Source organism: Penicillium brevicompactum (assembly GCF_028827555.1).
Source record: "Penicillium brevicompactum strain IBT 35665 chromosome Unknown utg000006l_segment0_segment0, whole genome shotgun sequence".
NCBI lineage: Eukaryota > Fungi > Ascomycota > Eurotiomycetes > Eurotiales > Aspergillaceae > Penicillium > Penicillium brevicompactum.
In genome coordinates, this window is record NW_026623209.1 from 3,725,572 (window position 1) to 3,739,714 (window position 14,143).

A 14,143-nucleotide genomic window follows, 5' to 3' on the forward strand; every position below is an offset into this window, starting at 1 on the left:
GAGAGCTCTTTCTCTCTCTCTTTCTTCCTCTCTCTCTCAACTCCTCTCATGGTCTCACAATACACCTCATCATTGAACATGTCTACTCTCTCAATAATTTAGGCGGCGTGTGGTCTTTACCCAAGATCCGATGATCTCCAGGCGGCAAGCCGCGTCTGTCTCCAGTGATTACTGTTCAACTTCCAGAGCGATACCGTTCATGCGGATTTCTTGCGCACGAGGATGTTGATCATTGGATCATGCAAGGGGGCGAGCATGGCCACATTAAAGAACCCCCGCACAATGCGGGATCCGAGGCCTCGAAGTACACAGAAATGCATCTGGGCACGTGGGTTGCAGCGGTCAGTAGCTCCTGGCAACTGGCACTTGAAAGATATTTCTGAGACTGCCCAGGTGGTAGTGAACTATTTTCGATTATGTCTGCCGCTCCCGCCAAGCAAGAAAATGGGCTGCGCATGAGGCATTTCTCTCGGTGTAGCCGTCAGGCTACCTCTGAGCCGCCAAAAGCTTCTCCTTGGCACATCTATTTCGAGAATCGGGCGCATCCCACTGCGTGCTGGGCTGATGTATCGAGGAGGACATGGAGCTGGGGGAATCCCCGCCCTGGCAATCTCTTGGCGTTGAGATATTCTGATGTCATGTACAGCAGATGATAGGCTGTTGGGCCATTATCAGCACTACTGTACACTGCACGATGAAAACAGCGCATCGTGGCCCTGTTTTCGGCAATTTGTGGGCCCGGCGCTGGAACAGGCATCAGGCTTGGCTTCGCAAGATGAGGTAGCATACACGAAGCGCAGCACTCGCAGTGCGAACAGCCCCCCCACCTGGGCAACGACCAGCAGAGAATAAAAGAAGCTCCCACACTCGTGTACAACTTCTTGGTGTCGACATATCTTGCCTTCATTATCATTTCTTTAAAGCTCCATCATTCCTCAAACATACCGATTCAAAAATGCGGGGCTTATTTCGCATGGCTGTGACCGGAATGATCGGCGCGGCAGCTGTGTCTGCCGATGATTCGACTGTGAAATGCGCCAAGGGGTTAAAAATGTTCGTTTCTCGCGGAACAGGGGAAGAGATGGGACCCGGCATCACGAAAGCCGTAGTGGATCTTATCGCAGATCAGATCGATGGGTCTGATATCCAACCAATACTGTACCCTGCCACTCTCGAAGACCCTACTTACACCACATCGGTGAGCAATGGCACCAGGTTGGTCAGGAAGACCATCACAGAGTATGCGAAAGCATGCCCGGACTCGAAGATGGCATGGTTTGGTTATTCCCAGGTAGATCCCGTCATGATGCTCTGTTGCAGCGGAGAATGATGCTCATGTGTCGAACAGGGTGCTCAAATAACTAGCAATAATTTCTGCGGAATGCCCCCAGTCTGGGGTGTGGAACAGAGCGCGGACGCGACTTATGATGCTGCCACATTTAAGGAGCTCTTGGCCTTGTCCCAGCCTCTTTCCAAAGAAATTACCAAGAACGGTAAGTGGCAAAGGATCGGTTTGTCGTCAACATCTGCTGATATAGCGCAGTGGTCTCAGTCGTGCTGTTTGGAGATACAACGCAGAGAAGCGAGGCTTCCTACAACCACGGTACATGGAATAACACTGGCAACGGCGTATTCTACCGCTACGACACCAGTGCTTGCAACGCACTAGGAAATCGCATTCGGGCATACTGTGATGCCGGCGACCCATTCTGCGACGTGGGTCCATTCTTTGATGTTAATGCTCACCTCCAGTATATCCAGAGATATGGAAAAGAGGTGGTCCAATTTGTTGTTGGACAGTACAAGAACGGCACTACCTCAGGGAGTACAGCAAGTGCGACTGCTTCAAGTACATCGCCGACTCCAACCAACGGCGCCGTCGGATCTCGCTCGATGTCAGTATTCCCATGAGTGGGAGCTCTCCTGCTTTGGTTATAGCCTTGACTAAATATTTTCAATCTAGTGAACAAAATGGTGCACGGAAAGTGAGACACTCTTTCGCAGCATAAATGTCAGGAGCGTTATTTAATTGGTCTACTCGCCTTGGACAGACGGAAGTTATTAATTCCCATATATATCTACACTAAAGTATCTGTTTGTGCTCAATGAAAGTTGCTATTTCCAGATTTTTAGGCCTGTGCAAGTCAAATGATGGATACCCCTGCAACCTTTATTTTGAATGTCTATGAACCATCCACGGGGGTTGACACGAAACCCGGCCGCTGATAAGAACACACACTTTACTCCGTGAGATTGGTAGCTATATCTAGTGCCTAGGTGTTGTACAAACCAAATATGATTCTCAATTGGCATCAGCGCAGCTGTGGGTATGATCATCTCGTTTGCTCCATGTTGATTTGCGAGCGCCGCATATTGCTACTTTGGGAAAACCGAGTGGGTCTTATATTACTCCATAGGTGGCAACATTTTCTACAAGTGTATCTTCTTGCTCGCAGTTATGATACTACAGGCGATGATCAGGTTTTATACCGGTCACATAAACCTTAAGCACAGCTCGGGCGATACCTTTGAATGCAGCCCCTATCCTGATCGTGGATAGCCGGAAAGAAAGTACAGAGTATTCCGCCGACCGTTGAACGCGATGGCGAGACCGTTTCTGTTTGGATTAGCTTCGTGGAATTATGGCGCCATGCGGCGTACTGACTTTAATCATGCATCCTATATCATGTCCATTATAACTAAAGAAATGGGGACCGGTTTGTGCATAAGTTCTGGTTATTCAACTGACTATACGAGTATACGAACCGGCCAATCAGAAACAACACAGATCATCATACGGAGTTCACCACAACTCCGTAAGGAATCTTGGAGAATTTGCATGGCCGTGAATCCGCATCGTATAGCTGCCTAACCTTGAGATGCTGATTCTGTTGAAAAAGGGGAAACCCAAGAAGTATAGCCCGTTACATCCGATACCAAAAGGGGCAAAAGGACGGGTACACGAAGTGGAGCGTTGCGGCGGTCCGATCTTAACCCAACAAAGCTCGAGGTCGTATTCATTTCCATTCATCTTCGCTATTCCATGTCTACCTACAATTGTGGCTCTCAGATCGTCGTTTTCCCAAGTGGACCAATCACCAGACTTGACTCACCCCGTCTGACATCTATTCTGCCTAGTCCACCCGCGTTTCTTCCACCTCACAATTCTTCACCTTTCTTGCAAAGCTCGAGCTCAAGATGTGTCTCTGGTAACCTGATTAAGTTATACCAATATGACCTCCTCAGCTTCTCCGGACGAAATGAAAGAGACCCCCTCTTCCAAAGAGGGTCGGCTTGACCATCCGCCCGATGAAACCAATGACACCAGCATCTCTATAGACAAGGAGACGCAAGAACCCATCAAAACGGCATCACTGACCACCTACTTGGTAAGTCGCTCATAATTTGCCATCTACCATTGCGGGCTTCAACATTACTGACATGCTACTTAGAGAATCCTCTCGTATGGCGCGAGAAATGGAGGCGTGTTTGCCATGGTCATCGGAATGATATGCGCCATGGGATCGGGGATTGTACGTGAATCGAAATGGATCTATTGGGCCTAGCCGACCTCTAACCCATCCAGGCTCTTCCTCTCATGAACATCATCTTCGGTAAGATCGTTGGGGACTTCAACTCGTATTCTCTGCCAGACACAGCGGTAAACGAGCACACTTTCCGGTCATCGATCAACAAAAGCAGGTCAGGCTTGATATATGTACTCTCCGCCAACTTCTCCTGCTAAGCATCCTGCAGTTTGTACATCGTATACTTGTTTATCGGCAAGTTTGTACTTACCTACATCGCCATGGTAAGCTCGCAACCCTAGTATGAGATCTTCGGTCCGAAAGGCTCACACGTCCTAAGATCTGCTTCCGAATAATCAGTCTCTACGCCTCAGCAGCCCTACGACTTGAATACACCCAGTCGCTATTCTCGATGCCCATCAGTAAATTAGATCAGATCTCGGTAGGCACCGTGAGTAATGCCATCACAGCGCAGTCGAACACGATCCAGCAAAGTGTTTCCGACCGTCTTGCCATTCTCTTCCAGTCCCTCGCACTGCTAGTTGCGGCATACGCGATCGCATTCCGATACTCTTGGGCATTGACACTCGTTGTGAGCTCGGCCATTCTCTTCGTCGTAATATGCTTCTGCTTGACAGTTCCTTTACTCGTTAAAGGCCAGCAATATGTCGACGAAGCCGATAACAAGCATGCTTCCATCGCTGCAGATGCATTCGGCTCAATCCGTGCGGTTTTATCCCTCGGCGCGGAAGGATCACTCATCAAAAAACATTCACATTGGATCGAGGAAGCCCGCAGACGCGGATTGCGGATGTCGCTGGTGACCGGAACGCATCTTGCGACTCTTTTCTTCGCCATGTATGTCAGCTTTGCACTGGCATTCTGGTTCGGTCTCAAACTTTACCGGGAGGGACACATTGCTAATGTCAACACCGTGATCACGGTCTTCTTCTCAGTGTTACTAGTAGTCACGGTCATGGGGGGTATTGCTTCCCCCCTGATGGCAATCTCGAAAGCTATCAGTGCCTCGGGGGCATTCTTCGGCGTGATTGATTCGGAACCAGCCCCACTGGATGGCCTGCGCCACCCCGATGTTACCAGCCAAGCGGACATAGTCTTCGAGAATATCTCATTCGCATATCCCACTCGATCGGACACTCAAGTTCTAAAAGGATTCAGTGCGTGCTTCCCACGAGGCAAGACAACGGCACTCGTGGGGCCATCGGGCTCTGGCAAAAGTACAATAGTCGCGTTGATTGAAAGATGGTATCGGATTGAGGCCCAATCTGAAGACAGCAACGAAATGAACAGTGGAAGAATACTCGTGGATGGTCACAATATCAACGACTTGGACGTGAGATGGTGGCGGTCTCAGGTGGGCTTGGTCCAACAAGAGCCGTTTCTCTTCAACGACACCATCTACAAAAATATTTCCTACGGACTGATAGGGTCTAAATGGGAGAATGAGTCTGAGGATACGAAGCTGGAGATGGTCTCCACAGCTTGCAGAGAAGCATATGCAGACGAGTTTATCGAACGACTGCCAGATGTATGACATATTCCCTTGCTTACTACAGTTCCCAGCGCATATTTTGAGTTGATACTAACCATGTTGCACACAGCGTTACTCTACAATGGTCGGCGAAGGTGGAATTACCCTGAGTGGCGGCCAGCGGCAGAGACTCGCCATCGCCCGGAGCATTGTTGGCCAACCTCCCATACTAGTACTGGACGAAGCGACTAGCTCAATCGACGTGCGCGGTGAAAAGATTGTACAGGCTGCATTAGATCGGGTCTCCAAAGACCGCACCACGATCATGATCGCTCATCGTTTATCGACAGTCCGTCGAGCGGACAATATCGTTGTCATGAAAGATGGAGCATGTGTGGAACAAGGATCTCACCAAGAGTTGATGGACCGCGGTGCTGTCTACCACAGCTTGGTCAATGCTCAACAACTGGAGCCCCTGGATGATGATTTTGACAAAGGCTCAGAAGAATTACTCATCTCCCAAAAAGAAGAAATCCAACCGCACGATTACCCAGTGGATGGGGAAGAAGAAGATGAGGAAACACCACGGACTATAAAGAAGACCAAGTCCAAGGGGTTGCTACGCAGCTTGGGCCGTGTCTTCTATGAGCACCGCAGTCATTGGATCCTTTACGTGTTGACTATTGTGTCTGCGATTGGGGCTGGATGTGAGTTCTCTTTACCGGGCTGGGAAAGGCTCATTGAATTAAAAACTAATGCGACCCCGAAGCTGGATACGCACTGCAAAGTTGGCTGTTTGCCCAGTTGATACAGGTTTTCCAGTTTACAGGTCAGAAGTTGGTAGATAAGGCTAATTTCTGGGCTTTGATGTTCTTCGTCCTTGCTATTGCGATGTCTACCTTCTACTTCTTGCTGGGGACATCTGCCAACACAATGTCCATGGTTCGTCGGACAACATCTTCCGCCACCATGCAAACGCGAAGCTAATGATAAACATCTAGCATGTCGGATCCAGCTACCGCAAGGACTACTTTGCCAATACTTTGAAGAAGCCAGTTTCCTTCTACGATCGCGAGGAAAATTCTTCGGGTTCATTGATATCACGACTTTCTATAGACCCCAAACAGATCCAGGACCTGCTCGGCCCGATGGGAGTGTTTCCACTTATTTCAATCTTCAATGTGATTGGATGTGTGGCCATCTCATTTTCATTTGGCTGGAAGCTAGCAGCAGTTACGTTTTTCGGAGCGATGCCCTTCATACTTTTTGCGGCGTTCATGCGACTCCGATATGAAACGCATTTCGAGTCGATGAACGCGGAAGTTTACGCAGATAGCTCCAAATTTGCGACCGAAGCAATCAGGGCATTCCGCACAGTGTCAGCTCTCACCATGGAGAAGACCATTATCGATCGATATTCAGGTTTGTTGAAAGAGCAGAGAAACAAAGCTTTCCGCAAATCGTGGTATGCAACTTTGATCTTCGCATTTTCCGACAGTGTTGAGCTTTGTGCTATGGCCCTGACCTTCTGGTAAGTCGGCTATTGATGATGGGCTAACATTCGTACTCTTGCTAATGGTATTTCAACAGGTATGGCGGACGACTGCTAGCCTCTCGCGAGTACGACCCGGTAGCATTCTTTGTCGTATACATTGCCATTATCCAGGGCGGCCAAGCCGCTGGCCAATTTCTCTCCTTTGGACCCAATGTCGCGCAAGCAAAAGCCTCCGCAAACCGTTTGTTCGCTGCCCGAGAGCCCTCTGAAGGCCAGCTTGAGAGTCCCGTTGCCGAGCCGATGCCCAAAGACCTTCGCCCCTCGGTCGAGTTGCGGGGTGTCTCGTTTGGCTACGAATCCCGCAACATTACCACTTTCGCGAACCTCGATATTTCTATCGAAAGTGGTCAATTTGTCGCCTTCGTTGGCCCCTCCGGCTGTGGTAAGTCCACAGTGATCTCCCTCCTAGAACGGTTCTACGACCCTACCAGCGGCAGTATTCTATTTGGCGGAAGAGACATATCATCCATCCAAAAGTCCTCCTACAGAAAGGCATTATCACTGGTAGCACAGGAGCCAAAGTTATTCGAAGGCAGCATCCGCGATAACTTGCTCCTCGGAATCGAAGACAAAGAAGATGCACAGACAGAGGAACGCATGATCCAGGCATGCAAGGACGCTGAAATCCACGACTTTATAACATCTCTCCCAGATGGGTACCTAACTGAACTTGGCGTCAATGCTCAGACTTCCCTCAGCGGAGGCCAAAAGCAGCGACTGTGCATTGCTCGAGCGCTGATCCGGAAACCACTTCTTCTCCTGCTGGACGAGGCTACTTCCAGTCTAGATTCCCATTCTGAAAAGCTTGTCCAGGAAGCCATGGAGCGCCTGGCAGGCAAGAAAAATATGACTATCATCGCCGTGGCGCATCGTCTGGCGACAATTCAAAAAGCAGATGTAATTTTCGTCTTCGGCGAGGGTGCCAGAGGTCGAGGATCGAAGATTCTTGAGAAAGGTTCACATCATGAATTGCTACGCAACAAGGGACCCTACTGGCAGATGGTAAGTGTCGAAAATGTTCGTGTATCTCAATATGGCAGGATTGCTAATTTGCGTAGTGTCAAGCCCAAGCCCTGGATCGGTAGTCCCCTTCCTCGGAATTGTAACGGCATATCAATACTCCACTCTGTGACTCTGTATAAATTAAAAGACTCTCCTAATCTATCGAAATTCTCCCATGTTGCCTTTCCAGGCATCTGCCGCGCGCAATCGCTGCCAGTTGTAGTCCTCGGGACCCAAAGAGAAGAAACTTCACGAACGCACACAAAGGAAAGGGCGTCCAGTTTGACATGCCCGAGTACTTAGTCAAACAAAGAAGATACTTCCTGTTGACCTGTCGTATTTTGCCTAGCGGGTACGCAATAATAGCTCCAGTCAGGATGCTGATAGCCAGCGTGTGTAGATTCACATGGGCATGGAGACCAGTCTAGCATTAGACACAGCGATTCTCTAGTCAGATACTCAAAGGAGCTATACAAAATCACCCGATGAGATACTAAATTTGCTCCCAACTAAGGGATTATGCTCGGCATGAACGCCCCGAAGCGTGGACCGCCCCAGCGCGGCATGCGCAGTGCTTTGATGCTTTGACACGATATAAGCAGTGGTCTCGGCGGACGCGGTGATTTCGGCAAATGCATGAACAACCTTGGAAGTTGATTTTGTAGATCAATTGATCATTTCTCGAAACTTTTCTCTCATATAAAGCCCAGCTCATAAGCATATGTGGATGAAAACTCACAGATACTAGTACCATATCTTCTAGGCACCTCGAATGACAAGCAATGAACCGAGCGCTTATCACGCGGCGTACGCGGCATGCGCAGTGCTCTAGTCGCGGGACATCGGCAGTACATCTCCACCGCGAACACCGCGAACACCGCGGTTGAAATCATAAGGAACTTCCATGGAGATATCAACCATCAATTTTGCATGAAGATCATAATGCCCGGGGTATCTGATAACAGGCTGACCTACGGAGAAGCCTAAATCTCTTCAAAAGAGTGGAATCTGGCTGTTGAAGCAAAAAGACCAACCGGAGAGAAGAAGAGAGAGAGAGAGAGAGAGCTGACATGGTCAAATGCGGTCATTCGATTGCAAGAATCTCACGCCTGGAACTTGCTTCGAACCTGTTTCACATCTTTGTGTTCGACGGTACTCCGTACGTTGGATCGAGATGTTTCATGACTGGGACTGAACTTGCCGCACTTTTGGGAAATGCATGACATCGATTTGGTGTGCTATTCCGAACACCAAGAGAGATCTGGCAGCAATGGAATAATTCATCATTAGTTTACCGCGGTGCGAAAAGAGTTCGTTGTACGTATGAGATCGGACTTCCTGGAGGAAAAGATGGACAAACCCACGAGCATCTTGTAGACGATGATTGACCAGGTGATTCAAGAGATTCTAGACCTAAAAAGGAACTGCAAGGTGGTCAAATGCAAGCAAAAGAATAGAAATAAGAAGCAATTAGCAATGAATAGAATATGAAATAAACAGCATCGGAAACGTTGGGAAGAGTCTCATTGAAGAGGTCTAGAGAGTGGAGGTCACATACTTCTTCTTTGGGTTCCATCTCTCCACACCATAACTCCTCAGCTCTCTCTCTCTCTCTTCACACATGAACTTTGGCGGATCTGAATGCATCATTATCGTTTTCTCTTCCTCTGCCTTTGGAAAAGTTTGAGGTTTTGGTCTTGCTTCAGTCATTGTGGGGAGAGTCATTATTGAGAGCAGCGGACAATTGTTCAAGGTGGTCCTTTTGCTTGGGATGGTGCTGTTACTTTTTGGGTCACTACGGTATCGTATTTTGTTTATATGTTGGTGGATGTATTCTGCTTTTGGGTTGCTGCTGGTGAGACGGAGTTATAGGAACAATTGAGATCTGATTACAGAATTTAGGAAGAAACGTTTTCACTGGCCGGGCAGGGCTTCAAGATTGATTATGTATCGAGTGAATTTTGGGATAAAGTACAACAAACAGTATCGAAGACTTGATTATTGAACACAGACAAAAAGAACAAAATGATAGAAGGATGGAAGACGCTCAAATGCACCGAGTGGTATCTAGTCGTCAACAGTAGTAAAAGCACAGATAGAACAGAAAATGGAATGCCCAGAAAGGGATGGATGTGAGAAGATAGGAGAGTGAGATGAAAGCCGAAGCGCCAATATAGGCCAAAGAGGGTGGAGTAGGAACGAAAGTGTGTGGATTAGAACATGCCCCCATCGGCAGGGATGGAAGGAGGCGGGTAGTGAGGAATAGCCGGCTGGGCGGTATTCATGGATTCCTGACGCGCCCGCGCGTGCAGGCTAGCGCCTTCGCTTGACATTTTGCGAAGACGGTTACGGGATTGAGGACGTGAGTCCTCGCCCGGGTAGATTGGTTGATCGTCGGGCATCTGAGGCACGGGGGATGCGGCACGGGAATCAGGTCTTTCGTGCTTGAACGCGCTCAAGATGGTTTGAGTAGCGGTTCCGCGACGACGGCGGGGGTTCATAGGCGGAAGAGGGGGCGCGGAACCGGATGATTGGTTGGTTCCGGGTGGGAGGCCGACGAGAGGGACGTTGGAGGTTGATGAGACGAAAGTCGGCTCGGAGATCTGTTTCTTGTTCACGGGTCGCTTGAGAAGGGAGCCAGATCCTGGGCCACGCTGAGGGATTGTCGAAGCGTTGCTGGCGACTGAAACGAGAGATGTGGACGAGGCGTCCGGAGCTGCGTCGTTCAGAGGAGGAGTGGCGTTGGCGACGTAGGCTGGAGCAGCTGGGGGTGGCCGTGGAGAAGCACCGATGATGGAAGGTGTGTTGGACTGCGAGAACTGGTATGGTCGTTCGTAATGGAAGCTCGGAGTTCCGGATCGGCTGGTGCTACGGTGTCTGCCCGAGGAGGTCGAAGGAGCACGGTCGAAGTTCAAAGGCTCGATCTCAGCCGAGGGGCGAGTAGAGCCAGGGCGCGAGATTGGCATTGGTGGCTCCGAGCCCTCGAGAACAAACCTGCCATGCGCAGAGACGGAACCTTCGTCCACGGTTTGAAGATCATCACGCTCGCGAAGTCTGGTTCGACTCTTGGAGCGACCAGATGCATCAGATCCAGCGCGATCTCTTTGAGATCGGAAGGGTGAGCTGGTACGGCTGCGGCTGGATTCGCGGGAGTCTTCGTGGCTGTTGTTCCGGCTCAGAGACGGCATACGGGATCTCAGAGAGCGCTCAGATCCAACATGGGGAGAGCTCGAGTTTGAGTGCCGACCAAATCCGAAAGAGGGGCGCTCTTCCTCGCGCCATGAGTCGTCCGAAGGGAGGGCAGGGGTAGACGAGTTGTCAGCTCCATAGCCAAAGATCTTCCTGTGGTCTTGCTTCGCGGCGGCTAGCTTAGTAGACTTTTGCTTCAGCATAGCGAATGCATTGCCGGTCCGAAGGAAGTCAGGAGTAGATCTACCAGGAGTTGGGCTACCAGAGCGACTCTCGCTCTCGGCAACACTGCGCAGCTTTTCCTGCACTTTACGACGTCTTTCAGCCAACTCGATGGCGAACTCCTCGCGCTCCCGCTGAGTCTCAGTGCTGCCTTGGCGGCGATGGTGGTTCTCAAGCTCCTCCCTCCACGACGAGCCGTTAGAGATGGAACCATTGTCGGCAATGGTCCCCGGAGCAGACGAATCTTCACTTGATCGAGAACGCTCTGCAGAATGTCCCGAAGGAGCGTGCGAGCTGGAAGTGCCGGGGCGATGAGACGAAGCCGGCCTGACTTCTTCACGGAACTGTGCCTCGGATGGGTTGAAGTTTGAGTGTGATCGCGAGTCGGTCTCAATGGTGGGGATGGGCGCATCCTTGTGCTGTGGAAGACGAGGGAATGGGGGAGAAAATATGGAAGACTTGTCACTCTGCTGACGCAGGTGGGATCGAACCAGTCCGCCCATACCACCGAGGCCCTGGTCAAGGTTCAGAGTTGGAGAGTCGGGTCTCTTGGGCGTATCATCAGGGATGGCATGCGAAGAAGCGAGATCAAGCTCGTTCTCGTCGATGGGCTTCAGATCACCGAGATCCGAGTATCTCACCTCCGGCAACGGCTCGAGCTGCTCCTTGGACGGAGTGGAGGGCTTGTTTGATGCTACTCCATGGTTGTGAAGCGATTGGCCCTTTTCGGTAGCCAGCGATGTGGCAGACGAGAATTCGCGCTGTTCTCCCTCATCGCCAGACTCACTGTTGGTTGAGGCAGCATAGAAGCTGGTCACTCCAGGTCTGAAGGGAGAAGCCTCAATACTGGAGGCGCGAGAACGGTTGCCGCCACGGTGGGCATCGCTGCTGTAGTGAGATGACGCGGACTCTGCCCGGGAGCGATAGCTCGACTTTGAGAGTCCTCTAGCACGAACCGCGGGCTCTGTTGGAAGAGGTCGACGCGGGGGAGATGAACGACGGGGCGGAGGGGTCTCTCTGCCCTGGTGCATCTCGAGTTGGCGTCGAGAGAACGCTTGCTCATCGAATCCGGTTGCGGGTCGGTTGAATAGGCCCATGGCGGTCGCCTTGCCGTGGTCTTCTGGGTGGATCGATGCTGCCAACAAAGAGTTCACCTCATCGTTCTCACTAGTAGGCGGGCTCAGAGGGGGCGTAGCTCCGAAGGTAGCTGCAGTAGGGGAGAGACGGTCTCTGAATGCAGACTCGCCGGACACACGGGGCTTTGGCGACGTAGCGGACGAAGGAGGACTGGTGGGACCTGCTGTTGAGGCCGGCTCAACGATGGCAAGTTTTTGCAGACGGTCACGCAAGTTGGTCGCGCTCCGGGAGTAGTTTCGGTTCAAGGAGGGAAGGTCTGGAGTGCCGGCGCGTTGGCGGCTCAAACTCTCCAAGCGATGCAAGGTCGAGGATTGCTGGTTCTGGGCAGATTGAGTCAATCCTTGTCCATAGAGACGGCGGCTGCGAATTGAGCCATTGCGCGGACCAGACATGGCAGATCCTGGGCGATGCGCTTCAGGTTGAGTCTCTGGGAACGGATAACCATTCGCAGCCCCTTGGGATGTATGCAAGGGAGAGTCATCCACCGAAGTGGGCGCAGTTGATAGGCTGCTCGTTGTCGGAGGACCCGACGTGCCGGACGAATAAGTGCCCTTGCTAATATTAGATGAAGCTGTCGAAGCTGCATATCCCGATTCTCTGGCGGCGGCTTCTGCCCTCTCTTCCTTCTCCTTCAGGCGCAATCGCTGGAAGGCCGACATATTGATATCATGTTCATAAACGGCCTTTCCCATTCCTCGGCGACCGGACTCTGTATCGGGTGATCCATCACCGGGTCTGACGGGAATCTTGTAAATCTTCTGGCGACCTCCAAACAAATTATTACCCTCCACTCGGCGCGCGCGACTCATTATGCTTCCTCCCTGGGATCGATCGTCGTCGGTACCGTAACCCTCTCCGCCGGAGGCAAATGAATCTGTTCGGCCGAGTCCAAAGGAAGGTCTGCTGCCATCATTGGAGGAGGTTTCCTCAATGTCCGCCAGCATGGCCGGGTTGTGTCCGAAAAGGTTGAGTCGCGAGGCTCGCTTGGGGAACAGGACACTATCATCGCTGGCCTTTCCCATCAATGATAATGGGTCGTCCTGTTCCTTTAACATACTAAATCGAGCCGATAATTTGGGCATCAACAGACTGGTGCGGAAGTTATCTGAGGAGGGGAGTGCAGCGGAGAGGTCGAAATCGAGAGCGGGTGCTGGTTCGGGGCTCTCCTCCTTCTTCTTGGGCTTTAAAGTGAATGTAGATGCATCTTCGGCATTATCTGGCTCCTTGGCCTTCTTATTCTTGCGGAATCGGTTCATCATGGGTGCTGTGGGGGGTGGGTTGGGGGCGGATAAGGAAAGTAGGCGTGGAGCGTGCAACGGTGGTTAAGCGAGTGACGGTGGTAACTTGTCGGTCAGTTCGTGTGATTCGGACAAGATGCGATTGCGAGTTAGACACTCACTGGATGTCCTTATCCAGAGTATTCAGAGAGCGGCATGACCAGAGAGAAAGTGAATGTCCCCTGACGAAGTCCCGAGTACGGAGTAGGATTCCGGAGTGATAGATCACAAATGAAAGTAATAATAGGGAATATCAAGAGAGAGAGAGGAATAGGAGAGAAGGACAGTGACGTGAAGAATGTAGCCAAAGTCGAATGGAATTTGGAATGGATCCAGAGCTCTCTCCATTACATACTCTACTAAATTGGATTACCAAAGAAAAAAAAAAAAAAGGATCGTCTTTTGGTGTCCACCGTTCGATCAAGATTGTAAGTACCTTCAAACTTGATTTAATCTTACTCTTCTACGGAGTATATGGAGTACCTTTTTTTACCAAATATAAGCAATTTCAGAGTCAAGCTCATACTTCGACATACTTGACTTGTTTATTTTTGTTTCATTCTCGGGCAATGGACCCATGGGAATATCTGGTATGGTATGGTACGAGCTTAATTTACCCCTAACTAAAAGCCCTAACTCACCCGAACTCACCTGCAAAATCCATATATTACCAGTATCGTATTACCCCATCTCCTTGCTTCAATGATGATAAAACTCACAGCCATCACATCGCCTTTTCGCC

At 50.6% G+C, this 14,143-nt stretch overlaps 3 protein-coding genes across 3 annotated transcripts; 2 read left to right on the plus strand and 1 right to left on the minus strand.

Annotated features, from left to right (window-relative positions):
• Nucleotides 1–955: 955 nt before the first annotated feature.
• On the plus strand, nucleotides 956–1,911 carry N7506_009606 (uncharacterized protein; the record flags this gene model as incomplete). Its single annotated transcript, XM_056958899.1, has 3 exons — nucleotides 956–1,291; nucleotides 1,349–1,493; nucleotides 1,544–1,911. 3 exons carry the CDS (start codon nucleotides 956–958, stop codon nucleotides 1,909–1,911), a joined length of 849 nt encoding a protein of 282 aa, XP_056808289.1.
• A 1,322-nt stretch (nucleotides 1,912–3,233) lies between these two features.
• Nucleotides 3,234–7,659, plus strand: N7506_009607 (ABC transporter ATP-binding protein; the record flags this gene model as incomplete). The annotated part of the gene is made up of 10 exons (XM_056958900.1): nucleotides 3,234–3,389; nucleotides 3,453–3,533; nucleotides 3,587–3,702; nucleotides 3,757–3,811; nucleotides 3,868–5,076; nucleotides 5,150–5,726; nucleotides 5,789–5,961; nucleotides 6,021–6,550; nucleotides 6,610–7,576; nucleotides 7,633–7,659. 10 exons carry the CDS (start codon nucleotides 3,234–3,236, stop codon nucleotides 7,657–7,659), a joined length of 3,891 nt encoding a protein of 1,296 aa, XP_056808290.1.
• A 2,130-nt stretch (nucleotides 7,660–9,789) lies between these two features.
• On the minus strand, nucleotides 9,790–13,383 carry N7506_009608 (uncharacterized protein; the record flags this gene model as incomplete). The annotated part of the gene is made up of 1 exon (XM_056958901.1): nucleotides 9,790–13,383. The coding sequence occupies one exon, from the start codon at nucleotides 13,381–13,383 to the stop codon at nucleotides 9,790–9,792; it is 3,594 nt and encodes a 1,197-aa protein (XP_056808291.1).
• Between the last annotated feature and the right edge of the window lie 760 nt (nucleotides 13,384–14,143).